General features: G+C 46.5%; 1 protein-coding gene across 1 annotated transcript in view; it reads left to right on the top strand.

The window, feature by feature from the left end:
* Positions 1–8709, top strand: part of LOC140408487 (scavenger receptor cysteine-rich domain-containing protein DMBT1-like) — a 177148-nt gene extending 168439 nt beyond the window's left edge. The window contains exon 20 of the mRNA XM_072495740.1: positions 7393–8709. Coding sequence (XP_072351841.1) covers positions 7393–7479 — 87 coding nt within the window. The 3' untranslated portion in view covers positions 7480–8709. The remainder of the gene's footprint in view (positions 1–7392) is intronic.
* Positions 8710–18566: the final 9857 nt, after the last annotated feature.

Here is an 18566-nt window from a genome sequence, read left to right as displayed (position 1 = left end):
TACATGCTTTCTCTATCTCCTGATTTATTTTCTGCCCCACATCCTGACTACTGCTAGGGGGCCTGCACATAACTCCCACCAGGGTCTTTTTACCTTTGCGATTCCTCAACTCTACCCACAGCGATTCTATGCCTTCTGATTCTATATCGCTCCTTGCTATCGAATTAACTTCATTCCTTACTAACAATGCAACCCCGCCCCCTTTGCCCATCTGCCTGTCCTTTCGATAGGACAAATATCCTTGTACAGTTAGATCCCAACCCTGATCTCTGTGATGCCCACAACATCATACCGGCCAATTTCAATGTGCGCAACAAGCTCATTTACCTTGTTCCGTATACTGCGCGCATTAAGGTACAATACCCTCAGTCCTGCATTGACCACCTCCCTTCTCACACTTGTCATCTTTTTTGCTCTGCCTGAGGGTGATGTTCTATTTCCTCTTCAGTTATGACACCTTCTAAACTAAGGCTCTGGTTTTCACCCCCCTGCCATATTAGTTTAAATCCTCCCAAGTGACACTTGCAAACCTCCCAGCCAGGATATTGGTGCCCCTCGAGTTTAGATTCAACCCGTCCTTCTTGCACAGGTTGCACCTGCCCCGGAAAAGATCCCAATGGTCCAGGAATCTGAAACCTTCCCTCCTACACCACTGGTTTAGCCACGTGTTTAGCTGCACTATCCTCCTATTTCTAGCCTTACTGGCACGTCGCACAGGGAGTAACCCTGAAATTACTACCCTAGAGGTTCTGCTTTTTAGCTTACTGCCTAACTACCTGAACTCCTTCTGCAGGATCTCATCACTCTTCCTCCTATGTCATTAGAACCTATGTGTACTATGACCTCTGGCTGTTCACCCACCCCCTTCAGGATATCCTGTGTTCGTTCAGAGACATCCTTGACTCTGGCACCAGGGAGGCAACACACCATCCCAGAGTCTCTTTCACTTCCCCAGGAGCGCCTATCTGTGCCCCTTACTATAGAGTCCCCTGTAACTATCACTCTCCTGCACTTTGCCCTCCCCTGCTGAGCAACAGAGCCAGTTTTGGCGCCACTGTTCTGGCTGCGGTTGTTTTCCACTGATAGGCTATCCCCCCCAACAGTATCCAAAATGGTATACCTGTTGGAGAGGGGGACAGCTACAGAGGATTCCTGCACTGACTGCCTGCTCTTTCCAGCAGTCACCCATCTGTCTGCCTGCACCTTCAGTGTGACCACATCTATATAACTCCTATTTATGACGCTTTCTGCCACCTGCAGGCTCCTAAGTGCATCCAAATTTTCAATATTTTAACATTTTTACAAAGAATAAACACAAACCCAACACAAACCACCGCCCCCTCCAAACTGCACCACTCACCCCTTGACTGCAACCAGATCCCCAAAGTATAAGATAAACAAATCCTATCCCTTGTGGAACCTTCATCTGCCCCTATCAGAGCAAATTTCACCTTCTCCAAGTATAGGAACTCGAGATTCCCCAGACACATTGAGGCACAGGGGGGAGAAGCTGACCTCCACCACAACAAGATCCGCCTGTGAGCAATCAACAAGGCGAAGGCTAAGATATCTGACCCACATCCGTCTGCAACCCCGGCAGGTCTCACACCCGGAATATGGCCTCCAGCGGACCAGGTTCCAAATCTACGTGTAGAACCTTCGACATGGCGCTAAAAAATGACCCCCAAATCTCTCCAACTTCGAACAGGGCCAGAACATATGGACATGATTAGCCGGGCCCCTCCCGTACATTCGTAGATATCCTCCACCCCCTCAATCAGCCGGCTCATCCTTGCCTTCATTAAGTGCACCACGTTTAATTGAATCAACCCAAGCCTCCCACACGAGGTTGAGCCATTAACCCTCTGCAGCACCTCGCTCCACAATGCCTCCTCCAGCCCCATCCCGAGTTCCTCCTCCCACTTGGCCTTAATCCCTTCCATGGACACCTTATCCTCCCCCATGATCCTACCGTAACTCACTGAAATGACCCCACCCTGCAGCCCCACCACCGACAGCGCGTCCTGTAGCAATGAAGAGGGCAGTACACCAAATATTTTGGGAAGATCATTCTTGCAAAGTTCCGCACCTGCATGTATCTGAAGCACTCCTCACTCTGGAGCCAAACCTTCACCCCCAGCTCCTCCAAGGTTGCAAACCACCCCATCAAAAATAAAACCTTCATCTCTTTCATCCTTCTATCCTCTCATCCCCAGAATCTCGCAACCGTCCTCCTTGGCTCAAACCCAAGGTTCTCTCTTATTGGCATCATCCTCGAGCCTGCCCTCAACTTAAAGTGCTGCAAAAATTGCCTCCAAATCTTCAGTGTGGCTACCACCACAGGACTCCCCGAATACTTCCCTGGGGCCATTGCCAGTGCCCGCAACCCCTTATAGGAACCACCTCCATCCGCACACATAAGATCTCCATCTCTCTCTGCTCCAGCTCCGTACCTTCTCCACATTGCTATAATAGTATATAGCACTGTCCCTGCCCACACAAACAACGAGACCAGTCTATCCACCCCTTAAAGAATGACTTTGGTAAAAATAGGTCAGACACTGAAACAGAAACAAAAATGCGGCAGAATGTTCAGCTTCATTGCCTGCACCCAACCTGCCAATGACAAGGGGAGACTATCCCTCTGCAACAAGTCCTTCACCTTTCCAACCAAGCTCATGAGATTGAGCTTACGAAGCCGTGCCCAATCCCCCGCCACTTGCATCCCCAGATACCTAAAATGAGTTGTCACCAGAATGGCAATCCCCCCACTCCAGCCCCTGCGCTGGAGAAGACGCCACAAAATACACGCTTTTACCTAAATTTAATTTGTACCCTAAAAACGCCCCGAATCTCCTTAGCAACCTTATTATATCCCTCACCAAAGAGCTCAGGACCGAGATGTACAATAGCAGATAGTCCGCGTACAGAGGCACCCTATGCTCCACCCCACCCGCCCCCCACATGCCCTTCCATAAGACTGAATCCCTCAGCACAATGGCCAAGGGCTTTATTGCCAGCACAAACAGAATGGGGGACATGGGGCATCCCTGCCTCGTTCCCCAAAATAGTAGAATGTACCCCAAATATCATTCGTTTGTACACACGGTGTCGGATTCTTATACAGCAATTTCACACATGCCATAAATTTAAGCCCAAACCCAAATTTCTCCAACACTGCAAACAGATAGCTCCACTCCACCCTGTCAAACGGCTTCTCTGCATGCAATGCCACCACCATCTCCAACTCCCTTCTGCCGAAAAAAGCACCACATTCAGCAGCATCCGCATATTAGACGACAGCTGCCTGCCCTTGACGAACACCGTCTAATCCTCCCCAAACACCTTCGGGAGACATTCCTCCAACCTCAGAGGCAACACCTTCGCCAATATCTTAGCATCCACGTTCAGTAGAGAAATGGGCCTGCACGACCCACACTCTATTGAATCCTTATCCTTTTTAAGTAAGAGTGAGATGGATGCCTGCCCCATCACCTCCGACAATACTCCCCTAACCATCGCATCCTCAAACATTTCTCCCATCAGAGGTGCCAACTTATCCTTAAATGTTTTCTAAAATTCCACTGGGAACCCATCCGGTCCCGGCACATTCCGACATACTCTCCCTTCCTCACTCCAGCTAGCAGTTTCTGTTCAACCTTCCTGATCATTAAAAAGTTGATCCTCAAGTACACATTATGTACCAGCATAAAAAATGAGTACTCCCTATCTCGTGGAAGTAAAAACCTCGAATCCATCCCTCCCATCTCCTTCATAAACCCGGCCAGCACCTTCACCACCCACCCTGAAGGGGCCAGCCAGCGCGGTCGGGACATATCCACCTTCGAGTCCAACATTGTATTCCAGTCCCTCCCCTGCAAGATCAACTGGTGAGTATCCAAATTCAGAATAGCAGCCAGCATTTTCTTCACCAACCCAGAATCGTCCCAGTTCGGGGCATACACGCTGACCAGCACCACCAGCCTCCCTTCCAATGCACATGTTACTATCACGTACTTGCCCTCCTGGTCTGCCACCACCTTCTCCATCTGGAACCTCACTTGTTTGCCCACCAGTATCGCCACCCCCTGGGCCCTGCTGTCGAAGTCCGAATGAAACCTAGCCCTTCCTCAGCCTCATCCGGTCCTTCACTCTCAGGCGGATCTCCTGTAACAGCACCACTTCGCATTCCGGCCCTTCCAGTGCGAAGAAACTTGCGCTCTCTTCATCGGTCCCCCCAACCCTCACACGTTACAAGTCACCACTCTCACTGGGGTTCCCTCCCCCTCCCCCCCCCCCCCCCCCCCCCCCCCCTTACTATCTGCCACTACCATCCCCCCTGGTCCCACCTAGCTGGTGGAGGCTCAGCCCTAGTCTGAGTTACCATCACCCCCCTGCCCCTCCCCCTTCCCAGAATCACCCCAATCACTTCCTCTTGAAAACACCTCATCCAGTACATTCCCATCCCCCATCATTCACATCTTCCAGGCCCATCGAAACCTGCCCATATAGTTTCCAACATCCACGCCCCACCCCCTCCCCACCTTGCTTCCGTTCATGAGCCAACATTGCGTTTGCTATTCCTGCTTCTATTTTCTATGTATGTTTCTATGTAAAAGTATAACTGGGAAGCTCAGTCCCCTGTTTTGTGTTGCCTGCAGTATGTGGGAACTCCTTGACTCACTGCAGCCTGGATTCGTTTCCGGCCACTATCTTAAATCTTACCGAGTTGTGGTCACTTATCACTGAAATGCTCCCCCACTATCACCTCTACCAGATGTTTAGCCTCATTCCCTAAAATTAAGTGAAGTACTGCCCCCTCTCCTGTAGGAATTTCTAGCTGCTGGCTCAAAAATGTCTCCAGGGTGCACTTTAAGAATTCTGGCCCTTTAAGACTTTCACACTTTGCCTATCCCAATTAATATTAGGGAAGTTGAAATCCCCTACTATAATTACCCTATTATTTTTATACTTCTCTGATATCTGTCTCCATATCTGTTTTTCTACCTCTCCATGACTGTTTGGGGGTCTGTAGTACACTCCCAACAACCTGATTACCCACTTTTTATTTTGAGGTTCCACCCATGTGGCCTCAATTGAGGAGCCTGCTAAAATATCATCCGTCCTCACTACAGCACTTGACTTCTTGATCAGTATTGCGACACCACCTCCTTTTTTACACCCCTTGCTCCCCCCGTCTTGCCTGAAGATTCTATACCCTGTAAAATTGAACTGCCAGCCCTGCCCATCACTGGGAGGTGGTGGCGTAATGGTATTGTAACTGTATGAGTAAACCAGAGACCCAGAGTAATGGTGAGGATCAGGGTTCAAATCCCATCACTGCAGATGGTGAAATTTGAATTCAATAAAAATATGGAATTAAATTAATGATGATCATGAAACTATTGTCAATTGTCGTAAAAACCCATCTGGTTCACTGATGTCGTTTAGGGAAGGAAATCTGCAGTCCTTACCTGGTCTAGCCTACATGTGACTCCCGATCCACAGAAATGTGGTTGACTCTTAACTGCTCCTTCAAGGGCAATTAGATCTGTGCAATAAATGCTGGCACAGCCTGCAATGCCCACGTCCCATGAACAAATTTTTTAAAATGTCTCTGTGACAGCAATAATATCATACTCCAATGTGTTAATTAACACCCTCAGGTCATCTGCTTTACCTGTAAGACTGCTTACATTAAAATACATGCCATCCAGCCCTGCCATATTCCCTTGTGCCTTAACATGTCTCTCTTTGCAATGCCTTCCAGACTGATTTAGTTTTTCTTCTATATTTGCCTATGCATCACCCCCCGCTGTACCTCCACACTGTGATCCATCCCCATACCAAATTAGTTTAACCCCACCCTCCCGCCCCAACAGCACTAGCAAACCTCCCCACAAGGATGTTGGTCCCATTCTGGTTCAGGTGCAATCCACCTGACTTTTACAGGTCCCACCTTCCCTAGAAATGGATCCAGTTATCCAGGAAACTAAAGCCCTCACTCCTGTACCACCTTATCAGCTGCACATTCACCTGTTCTAACCTTCTATTCCTATACTCACCAGCACGTGGCACCGGTAGTCATCAAGAGATTACAACATTTGAGGTCCTGCTATCTAGCTCCCTAAATTCTTGCTGCAAGACCTCATCCCTCTTTCTACCCATGTCATTAGTACCAATGTGAACCCTGACCTCTGACTGTTCACCCTTCCCCTTCCGAATGCGCTGCAGTCGTTCACTGACATCCTTGACCCTGGCACCAGGTAGGCAACACACCATCCTGGAGTCATGTCTGTGGCCACAAAATGTCTGTCTGCACCCCTCACTATTCAGTCTCCTACTACTATTGCTCTTCTACTCCTACTCCTCTCTTCTTGTGTGGTTGAGCCACCAACAGTGCTGTGAATCTGGCTCTGGCTATACTCCCCAGAACACAGAAAACGGTTCTTGAGTGAGATGCACTCTGGGGCTTTCCTGACTACCTGCCTGCCCCTCCTTCATCTGACTGGTGGTCACCTATTCCTTCTCTGATTGCACTTCCTTAAGCTGCGGGGTGCACACGTCTAAAATGCGCTGTTCACGAATCTCTCAGCCTTGCGGAGGCACCGCTGTGCCTTCAGCCATTGCTCAATCTCTGAAGCCCAACTCAATCTGATCAAACCGGTGGGTGGCACTTTCTGCAAATATGGTCACCAGGCTGCACAGAAAGTCAAGGAGTTCCCACATACTACAGGCAATGCAAAACATGGGACTGAGCTTCCCAGTTATACTTTTACATAGAAACATACATAGAAAATAGAAGCAGGAAGTGGCCTGAGATCACCTACATTGTTAATTGGGCACATTTATGTACTTAAGGAGTTCATTAAGAGTTTGCTTTCTGAAGTAAAGAAATGTGTGGGTGGTTGGCTGGCCACTGGGAGCTGTGTAAAGGTGAACATTTCCAGCCTGTCAGGGATGGGGTTGGGCAATGTTGAAAAGTCTTTTGAGAAATGAAAATTTTGTTGAAAATCTATTTCATTTTAATAACCTTGACTTTCCTTACCTAGTCCTGGGTTCCAGCTCTTCCATCTGCCCCAACCGATTTGAAGGTCCAGATTATTTCTATTTTTTAAAAGAAATTATTCATATCTGGCAGCCACAGCAATGGCTGTAATTCGGCCAGAATGTGGGCTGCTATCCTCGTGTCCTGCTTGCATGGTGGTTGTGATTAATGTATCCTTGGGACACTGGTTCACTCGAAGTGTCTGTCTCCCCATGGATATTGGAGGATAGGGTTAGTGTTAGTAATCTATCCGCAGGGCCATGTCTTATTCTAAATCTTAGGAGTTGAAGGAGAGCTATAAATAAAAAATGTGAATTCAACATTTCTCCTTCCCTTCATTTCAGATTAACTCAATCCTGTCATCCATCCCCCGGAGTCGAATCATGAAAGAGGAAGTGAACCGTAAAACCAAATGCAGACTGAAAGACTAAGTTTGGAAGGAGAGATATCCTTGCATTTTATAGTCAATTTTATCACAATGGCAGGAAAACTGGAAGCAGTGCAGCCTTCAGATCTTCACCGCCGTCTGCTAAACCCCAAAATGCGGTCCATGGTGCACAGTGTATATAATAATTAGGATAATCTCTGTTTTTCTATACGACCAGCTGGGTCCTGTCTGCGATAGGGCACTTTCAACCTCCCCTCACTCTAATCCTGAGCTGTAATTCTGGACATTGTCTGAGGAGGAGAGTTCAGAGTAATGGGCTAGACAATAGGAAAGGGTGGCTGGGTTTTAACTGTTAATGATTTTCATAGATTATCATAGATTATCATAGAATTTACAGTGCAGAAGGAGGCCATTCGGCCCATCGAGTCTGCACCGGCCTCCGGAAAGAGCACCCCACCCAAGGTCAACACCTCCACCCAACACTAAGGGCAATTTTGGACACTAAGGGCAATTTTTCATGGCCAATCCACCTAACCTGCACATCTTTGGACTGTGGGAGGAAACCGGAGCACCCGGAGGAAACCCACGCACACAGGGGGAGGATGTGCAGACTCCGCACAGACAGTGACCCAAGCCGGAATCGAACCTGGGACCCTGGAGCTGTGAAGCAATTGTGCTATCCACATTGCTACCGTGCTGCCCTTACATTTTGCTACATATAAATTTTCAGCTTTCACCTGTGAAGGGAGAATCTGTTAGAATTAAAGTGGAATCATGCTTGCTTTATTTTATTAATATAGATGCAGTGATGAGCAGGTTTAGGTAGGAAAACTGAATTTCCTATATTGAAATAGGGATGACACTTGAAAAAGTACTTTTTTTGGCTGCAAATTACCTGAGGTGGTGAAAGATGTTTAAACAATACAAGATTTCATGTCTCAATGGAAAGCAGAGACAGAGAACTTTAGAGGATGATAGGTGCGTTGGAAGGGATTATGTATATGGACAAATTTGGAGGTGTCTGTATGAAGAAGGTAAGGAGAGAGCAAGCAAGCTGAAGTGTTATAATGGGAACTTGTTATAACTAGAGTGATTGTTCTGGAACATGGAAAGAGCCTTGTGGTATTGGGTAATGCAGACATTTGGGAATGTCATGTTAGAAGTTTGAAGGTTTGGGCATTGGAATGGTGAATTTGTAAATTAACCATCTGGTCCACCACTGTACTTCGAGCTCAAGATTGTAACCTACTTTGAATTTTAAGCTTAATAAATCCATGAACATCTACATTCAATGTTGTGAACCCTTTTGTTTTGTGGAATTGGTTTATACTTAGGCCACAATCCAGCCCAACATCCTGAGGGAATGCTGCACTTTCAAAGAGAGATGGATACATTCCAGAATTTGAGTTCCATAATCCAGCTTGACACACACTGGTGGCAGTATTGAGGAATTGCTGAGATAAGTGGCTATACTGTAGATCTTGACATGCCATAATCCAGACCGACACTTCCAGTGACAGGGGGTGCTATACTGCGGAGCGCAGACCTTCAGATGATGTGTTAAAAAATAGTGTAAGGGAGTACTCCCCAGTGTCCTCGAGTTAATATTTATCCTTCAATCAACATCATTGAGACAGGAGCAGAGGAATATAGAATCATTGATAGTAACCATACTGGTTAATAAGGCCATAAAAAAGGGAAACTAAGCATTTGTTTAATTCACGAAGAATAGAATTGTAAATTCACATGCTAAATTTTTATCGAACTTGTACTGTGCTCAAATCTGGTCTCCATGTCCCTTGCTTAGGCCCTTATCTATGACTTTCCACTCAATATGACATGAATGAGCAAGGAAATTGAACAGTTCAGGTCTCTATATTATAAAAATGAACAGAGAGACACCGGAGAAGGTGCAAAAGGAATTACAATGATGATACCAAAGCTGCAAGTTTAAAACTATTTGGAAAAACTAAACAGGTTTGGTTTCCTTTGACTTGAAAAGTGAGGACTGAGGCGTAACCTAATAGAGGTCTGAATGGGATACAAAATGTAGTACGCTCTTAGGATTTCTCTGAGGTGTACTGACTAGAAACCATGCTTAGCATCAAGCTTCAAGAAGAACTTTGAACCTCCAAATCTCATGTTTGACTCTTTTCATGTGGTTATCATGTATGGACAACAATTCAAAGCTGTGTTTAGATTGAGGCATACTTTCAATGATACGTCCTTCTTTATAACGTGATTGAATTGCCCCAATCTGTGTACTCTTGCACACCTCTAATGCTGCCGTCTTTCTTCATGTTGTCTAGTTTGACCTTCAATTTGTTTTGTATGTGGATGCTGCATGAACATGGTGAATCAAATGACGGATTTGCATTCTTCTGCAAGTGTGGCTAAACAGCTGGTGTAGGAGGGAGGGTTTCTGTTATCTGGATCACTGGGAGCTCTTCTGGGGCAGGTGTGACCTATATAAGAAGGACGGGTTGCATCTAAACTGGAGAGGCATAAATATCCTGGCTGCGAGGTTTGCTAGTGTCACACGGGAGGGTTTAAACTAGTATGGCAGGGGGGTGGGCACGGGAGCAATAGGTCAGAAGGTGAGAGCATTGAGGGAAAACTAGGGAATAGGGACAGTGGGGCTCTGAGGCAGAGCAGACAGGGAGAAGTTGCTGAACACAGCGGGTCTGGTGGCCTGAAGTGCATATGTTTTAATGCAATAAGTATTACGGGTAAGGCAGATGAACTTAGAGCTTGGATTAGGACTTGGAACTATGATGTTGTTGCCATTACAGAGACCTGGTTGAGGGAAGGGCAGGATTGGCAGCTAAACGTTCCAGGATTTAGATGTTTCAGGCGGGATAGAGGGGAATGTAAAAGGGTTGGCGGAGTTGCGCTACTGGTTAGGGAGAATATCACAGCTGTACTGCGGGAGGACACCTCAGAGGGCAGTGAGGCTATATGGGTAGAGATCAGGAATAAGAAGGGTGCAGTCACAATGTTGGGGGTTTACTACAGGCCTCTCAACAGCCAGCGGGAGATAGAGGAGCAGATAGGTAGACAGATTTTGGAAAAGAGTAAAAACAACAGGGTTGTGGTGATGGGAGACTTCAACTTCCCCAATATTGACTGGGACTCACTTAGTGCCAGGGCCTTAGACGGGGCGGAGTTTGTAAGTAGCATCCAGGAAGGCTTCTTAAAACAATATGTAGAAAGTCCAACTAGGGAAGGGGCGGTACTGGACCTGGTATTAGGGAATGAGCCCGGCCAGGTGGTAGATGTTTCAGTAGGGGAGCATTTCGGTAACAGTGACCACAATTCAGTAACTTTTAAAGTACTGGTGGACAAGGATAAGAGTGGTCCTAGGATGAATGTGCTAAATTGGGGGAAGGCTAATTATAACAATATTAGGCGGGAACTGAAGAACATAGATTGGGGGCGGATGTTTGAGGGCAAATCAACATCTGACATGTGGGAGGCTTTCAAGTGTCAGTTGAAAGGAATTCAGGACCGGCATGTTCCTGTGAGGAAGAAGGATAAATACGGCAATTTTCGGGAACCTTGGATAACGAGAGATATTGTAGGCCTCGTCAAAAAGAAAAAGGAGGCATTTGTCGGGGCTAAAAGGCTGGGAACAGACAAAGCCAGCGTGGAATATAAGGAAAGTAGGAAGGAACTTAAGCAAGGAGTCAGGAGGGCTAGAAGGGGTCACGAAAAGTCATTGGCAAATAGGGTTAAGGAAAATCCCAAGGCTTTTTACACGTACATAAAAAGCAAGAGGGAAGCCAGGGAAACGGTTGGCCCACTGAAGAATAGGCAAGGGAATCTATGTGTGGAGCCAGAGGAAATGGGCGAGGTACTAAATGAATACTTTGCATCAGTATTCACCAAAGAGAAGAAATTGGTAGATGTTGAGTCTGGAGAAGGATGTGTAGATAGCCTGGGCCACATTGAGATCCAAAAAGACGAGGTGTTGGGTGTCTTAAAAAATTATTAAGGTAGATAAGTCCCCAGGGCCTGATGGGATCTACCCCAGAATACTGAAGGAGGCTGGAGAGGAAATTGCTGAGGCCTTGACAGAAATCTTTGGATCCTCACTGTCTTCAGGTGATGTCCCGGAGGACTGGAGAATAGCCAATGTTGTTCCTCTGTTTAAGAAGGGTAGCAAGGATAATCCAGGGAACTACAGGCCGGTGAGCCTTGCTTCAGTGGTAGGGAAATTACTGAAGAGAATTCTTCGAGACAGGATCTACTCCCATTTGGAAGCAAATGGACGTATTATTGAGAGGCAGCATGGTTTTGTGAACGGGAGGTCGTGTCTCACTAACTTGATAGAGTTTTTCGAGGAGGTCACAAAGATGATTGATACAGGTAGGGCAGTGGATGCTGTCCATATGGACTTCAGTAAGGCCTTTGACAAGGTCCCTCAGGGTAGACTAGTACAAAAGGTGAAGTCACACGGGGTCAGGGGTGAGCTGGCAAGGTGGATACAGAACTGGCGAGGTCATAGAAGGCAGAGAGTAGCAATGGAAGGATGCTTTTCTAATTGGAGGGCTATGACCAGTGGTGTTCCACAGGGATCAGTGCTGGGACCTTTGCTGTTTGTAGTATTATATAAATGATTTGGAGGAAAATGTAAATGGTCTGATTAGTAAGTTTGCAGACGACACAAAGGTTGGTGGAATTGCGGATAGCGATGAGGACTGTCAGAGGATACAGCAGGATTTAGATTGTTTGGAGACTTGGGCGGAGAGATGGCAGATGGAGTTTAATCCGGACAAATGTGAGGTAATGCATTTTGGAAGGTCTAATGCAGGTAGGGAACATACAGTGACTGGTAGAACCCTCAAGAGTATTGAAAGTCAAAGAGATTATGGAGTACAGGTCCACAGGTCACTGAAAGGGGCAACACAGGTGGAGAAGGTTGTCAAGAAGGCATACGGCATGCTTGCCTTCATTGGCCGGGGCATTGAGTATAAGAATTGGCAAGTCATGTTGCAGCTGTATAGAACCTTAGTTAGGCCACACTTGGAGTATAGTGTTCAATTCTGGTCGCCACACTACCAGAAGGATGTGGAGGTTTTAGAGAGGGTGCAGAAGAGATTTACCTGAATGTGGCCTGGTATGGAGGGCATTAGCTATGAGGAGCGGTTGAATAAACTCGGTTTGTTCTCACTGGAACGAAGGAGGTTGAGGGGAGACCTGATAGAGGTCTACAAAATTATGACGGGCACAGACAGAGTGGATAGTCAGAGGCTTTTCCCTGGTGTAGAGGGGTCAATTACTAGGGGGCATAGGTTTAAGGTGAGAGGGGCAAGGTTTAGAGTAGATGTACGAGGCAAGTTTTTTTACAGAGGGTAGTGGGTGCCTGGAACTCGCTACCGGAGGAGGTGGTGGAAGCAGGGACGATAGTGACATTTAAGGGGCATCTTGACAAATACATGAATAGGATGGGAATAGTGGGATACGGACCCAGGAAGTTGAGAAGATTGTAGTTTAGTCAGGCAGCATGGTCGGCACGGGCTTGGAAGGCCGAAGGGCCTGTTCCTGTGCTGTACATTTCTTTGTTCTTTGTTTATGGGGAATGAAGATGGTGAGGGTGGATTATGGAGCGTGGTTTCTGGGGTGTAAAGATGGTGAGGGTGGATTGTCGAGTGAGCGGTTTATGGGGAGTGAAGGTGGTGATGGTGGATTGTAGAATGAGTGGTTTATGGGGCGTGAAGATGATGAGGGTGCATTATAGAGTGAGAGGTTCATTGGAAATTAAGATGATGAGGGTGGATTATGGAGAGTGGTTTATAGAGCGTGAAGATGCTGAGGGTGGGAGGGTGGATTGTAGAGTGAGTGGTTTATGGACCGGGTAGATTATAGAGTAAATAGTTGAGAGGAACTGAAGATGTTGAAGGGTGGCTTACAGAGTGAGTGGTTTATGGGGCGTGAAGATGGTGAGTGTGGATTATAGAGTGGGTGGTTTATGGGACACGATGATGGTGAGGGTGGATTATAGAGTGAGTGGTTTGTGGGGCGTGAAGATGGTGAGTGTGGATTATAGAGTGGGTGGTTTATGGGACACGATGATGGTGAGGGTGGATTATAGAGTGAGTGGTTTATGTGGAGTGAAGATGGTGTGGGTGGATTATAGGGAATGGTTTATGGGGAGTGAAGATAGTGAGGGTGGGAGGGTAGATTATGGAGCGAGTGGTTTATAGGGAGTGAAACTGATGACGGTGGTTTGTAGAGTGAGTGGTTTATGGGGAGTGAAGATGGTGAGGATGGATTATGGAGAGTGGTTTATGGGGAGTGAAAATGGTCCTTTTATAAGGCGGAGAGAAGATGGTGAGGGTAAATTATGAAGTGAGTGGTTTATGGAGAGTGAAGATGGTGAGGGTGGATTATAGAGTGAATGGTTTATGGGGAGTGAAGATGGTGAGGGTGGATTATCGTGAGTGGTTTCTGGGGAGTGAAGACGAGGAGTATGGATTATAGAGTGAGTGGTTTATGGGGAGTGAAGATGGTGAGGGTGGGTTATAGAGTGAATGGTTTCTGGGGAGTGAAGATGGTGAGGGTGGATTATAGAGTGAATGGTTTATAGGGAGTGAAGATGGTGAGAGTGGATTATAGAGTGAGTGGTTTGTGGGTAGTGAAGATGTTGAGGGTGGATTATGGAGAGTGGTTTATGGGGCGTGAAGATGGTGAGGGTGGATTATAGGGAATGATTTATGGAGAGTGAAGATAGTGAGGGTGGGAGGGTGGATTATAGAGCGAGTGGTTTATAGGGAGTGAACCTGATGAGGGTGGTTTGTAGAGTGAGTGGTTTATGGGGAGTGAAGATGGTGAGGATGGATTATGGAGAGTGGTTTATGGGGAGTGAAAATGGTCCTTTTATTAGGCGGAGTGAAGATGGTGAGGGTAGATTATAGAGTAAATAGTTTATAGGGACTGAAGATGGTGAGGGTGGATTATAGAGTGAGTGGTTTACGGAGAGTGAAGATGGTGAGGGTGGATTATAGAATGAATGGTTTATGGGGAGTGAAGATGGTGAGGGTGGATTATCGTGAGTGGTTTATGGGGAGTGAAGACGATGAGGGTGGATTATAGAGTGAGTGGTTTATGGGGAGTGAAGATGGTGAGGGTGGATTATAGAGTGAGTGGTTTCTGGGGAGTGAAGATGGTGAGGGTTGATTATAGTGAGTGGTTTATGGGGAGTGAAGATGATGAGGATGGATTATAGAGTGAGTGGTTTATGGGGAGTGAAGATGGTGAGAGTGGATTATAGATTGAGTGGTTTATGGGGAGTGAAGATGGTGAGGGTGGATTATAGTGAGTGGTTTATGGGGAGTGAAGATGATGAGGATGGATTATAGAGTGAGTGGTTTATGGGGAGTGAAGATGGTGAGGGTGGATTATAGTGAGTGGTTTATGGGGAGTGAAGATGATGAGGATGGATTATAGAGTGAGTGGTTTATGGGGAGTGAAGATGGTGAGAGTGGATTATAGATTGAGTGGTTTATGGGGCGTGAAGATGGTGAGGGTGGATTATAGTGAGTGGTTTATGGGGAGTGAAGATGATGAGGGTGGATTATAGAGTGAGTCGTTTATGGGGAGTGAAGATGGTGAGAGTGGATTATAGATTGAGTGGTTTATGGGGAGTGAAAATGGTGAGTGTGGGTTATAGAGTGAATGGTTTCTGGGGAATGAAGATGGTGAGGGTGGATTATAGTGAGTGGTTTATGGGGAGTGAAGATGGTGAGGGTGGGAGGGTGGATTATAGAGTGAGTGGTTTATGGGACACGTTGACGGTGAGGGTGGATTGTAGAGTGAGTGGTTTATGTGGAGTGAAGATGGTGTGGGTGGATTATAGGGAATAGTTTATGGGGAGTGAAGATAGGGAGGGTGGATTATAGAGCGAGTGGTTTATATGGAGTGAAACTGATGAGGGTGGTTTGTAGAGTGAGTGGTTTATGGGGAGTGAAGATGTTGAGGGTGGATTATGGAGAGTGGTTAATGGGGAGTGAAAATGGTCCTTTTATAAGGTGGAGTGAAGATGGTGAGGGTAGATTATAGAGTAAATAGTTTATAGGGACTGAAGATGGTGAGGGTGGATTATAGAGTGAGTGGTTTATGGAGAGTGAAGATGGTGAGGGTGGATTATAGAGTGAATGGTTTATGGGGAGTGAAGATGGTGAGGGTGGATTATTGTGAGTGGTTTATGGGGAGTGAAGACGATGAGGGTGGATTATAGAGTGAGTGGTTTATGGGGAGTGAAGATGGTGAGGGTGGATTATAGTGAGTGGTTTATGGAGAGTGAAGATGGTGAGAGTGGATTATAGTGAGTGGTTTATGGGGAGTGAAGATGGTGAGGGTGGATTATAGTGAGTGGTTTATGGGGTGTGAAGATGGTGAGGGTGGATTATACAGTGAGTGGTTTATGGGGAGTGAAGACGGTGAGGGTGGGTTATAGAGTGAGTGGTTTATGGAGAGTGAAGATGGTGAGAGTGGATTATAGTGAGTGGTTTATGGGGAGTGAAGATGATGAGGATGGATTATAGAGTGAGTGGTTTATGGGGAGTGAAGATGGTGAGAGTGGATTATAGATTGAGTGGTTTATGGGGCGTGAAGATTTGTGGGTGGATTATAGTGAGTGGTTTATGGGGAGTGAAGATGATGAGGGTGGATTATAGAGTGAGTGGTTTATGGGGAGTGAAGATGATGAGGATGGATTATAGAGTGAGTGGTTTATGGGGAGAGAAGATGGTGAGAGTGGATTATAGAGTGAGTGGTTTATGGGGAGTGAAGATGGTGAGGGTGGATTATAGTGAGTGGTTTATGGGGAGAGAAGATGGTGAGAGTGGATTATAGAGTGAGTGGTTCATGGGGAGTGAAGATGGTGAGGGTGGATTATAGTGAGTGGTTTATGGGGAGTGAAGATGATGAGGATGGATTATAGAGTGAGTGGTTTATGGGGAGTGAAGATGGTGAGAGTGGATTATAGATTGAGTGGTTTATGGGGCGTGAAGATGGTGAGGGTGGATTATAGTGAGTGGTTTATGGGGAGTGAAGATGATGAGGGTGGATTATAGAGTGAGTGGTTTATGGGGAGTGAAGATGGTGAGAGTGGATTATAGATTGAGTCGTTTATGGGGAGTGAAAATGGTGAGGGTGGAATATAGAGTGAGTGGTTTATGGGGAGTGAAGATGGTGAGGGTGGATTGTAGAGTGAGAGGTTTATGGGGAGTGAAAATGGTGAGTGTGGGTTATAGAGTGAATGGTTTCTGGGGAGTGAAGATGGTGAGGGTGGATTATAGTGAGTGGTTTATGGGGAGTGAAGATGATGAGGATGGATTATAGAGTGAGTGGTTTATGGGGAGTGAAGATGGTGAGGGTGGATTATAGTGAGTGGTTTATGGGGAGTGAAGATGATGAGGATGGATTATAGAGTGAGTGGTTTATGGGGAGTGAAGATGGTGAGGGTGGATTATAGTGAGTGGTTTTTGGGGAGTGGAAATGGTCCTTTTATAAGGGGTAGGGAAGATGGTGAGGGTGGATTATAGAGTGAGTGGTTTATGGAGAGTGAAGATGGTGAGGGTGGATTATAGAGTGAATGGTTTATGGGGAGTGAAGATGGTGAGGGTGGATTTTAGTGAGTGGTTTATGGGGAGTGAAGACGATGAGGGTGGATTATAGTGAGTGGTTTATGGGGAGTGAAGACGATGAGGATGGATTATAGAGTGAGTGGTTTATGGGACGTCAAGATGGTGAGGGTGGATTATAGAGTGAATAGTTTATGGGAAGTGAACATGGTGGGGGTGGATTATGGAGAGTGGTTTATGGGGAGTGAAGATGGGGAGGGTGGATTATGGAGAGTGGTTTATGGGGAGTAACGATGGTGAGGATGGATTATAGAGAGTGCTTTATAGGGAGTGAAGATGGTGAGGGTGGATTATAGAGTGAGTGGTTTATGGGGTGTGAAGATGGTGAGGGTTATTTCTAGAGGGAGAGGTTTATGGGAAGTCAAGATGGTGAGGGTGGATTATGGAGATTGGTTTCTGGGGAGTGAAGATGGTGAGGGTGGATTGTAGAGTGAGTGGTTTATGGGAAGTGAAGATGGTGAAGGTGGGAGGGTGGATTGTAGAGTGAGTGGTTTATGGGGAGTGAAGATGGTGATGGTGGGTAGGTGGATTATAAAGTTAGTGGTTTATAGGGAGTGAAGATAGTGAGGATGGATTATAGAGTGAGTGGTTTATGGGGAGTGAAGATGGTGTGGGTGGATTGTGGAGAGTGGTTTATGGGTAGTGAAAATGGTCCTTTTATAAGGGGGACTGAAGATGGTGAGGGTGGGAGGGTGGATTGTAGAGTGAGTGGTTTATAGTGAGTGAAGATGGTGAGGTAGGATTATAGAGTGAGTGGTTTATGGGGAGTGAAGATGGTGAGGGTGGATTATAGTGAGTGGTTTATGGGGAGTGAAGATAGTGAGGGTGGATTATAAGGTGACTGGTTTATAGGGAGTGAAGATGTTGAGGGTGGATTGTAGAGTGAGTGGTTTATGGTGAGTGAAGATGGTGAGGTAGGATTATTGAGTGAGTGGTTTATGGGGAGTGAAGCTGTTGAGGGTGGATTATAGTGAGTGGTTTATGGGGAGTGAAGATGGTGAGGGTGGGAGGGTGGATTGTAGTGTGAGTGGTTTATTGGGAGTGAAGCTGTTGTGGGTGGATTATAGTGAGTGGTTTATGGGGAGGGAAGATGGTGAGGGTGGATTATAGAGTGAGTGGTTTATGGGGAGTGAAGATGGTGAGGGTGGGAGGGTGGATTTTAGAGTGAGTGGTTTATGGGACGCAAAGGTGGTGAGGGAGGATTATAGAGTGAGTGGTTTATGGGGAGTGAAGATGGTGAGGGTGGGACGGTGGATCGTAGAGTGAGTGGTTTATGGGGAGTGAAGATGGTGTGGGTGGGACGGTGGATCGTAGTGTGAGTGGTTTGTGGGGAGTGAAGATGTTGAGGGTGGATTGTAGAGTGAGTGGTTTAAGGGGCGTGAAGATGGTGAAGGTGGATTATAGAGTGAGTGGTTTATGGGACGCATAGGTGGTGAGGGTGGATTATAGAGTGAGTGGTTAATGGGGCGTGAAGATGGTGAGG

The sequence above is a fragment of the Scyliorhinus torazame genome, chromosome 3 (genome assembly GCF_047496885.1).
Source record: "Scyliorhinus torazame isolate Kashiwa2021f chromosome 3, sScyTor2.1, whole genome shotgun sequence".
Taxonomy (NCBI): domain Eukaryota; kingdom Metazoa; phylum Chordata; class Chondrichthyes; order Carcharhiniformes; family Scyliorhinidae; genus Scyliorhinus; species Scyliorhinus torazame.
Note: the sequence above shows the minus strand (reverse complement) of the source record. Positions and strands in the feature narration are given on the sequence as shown.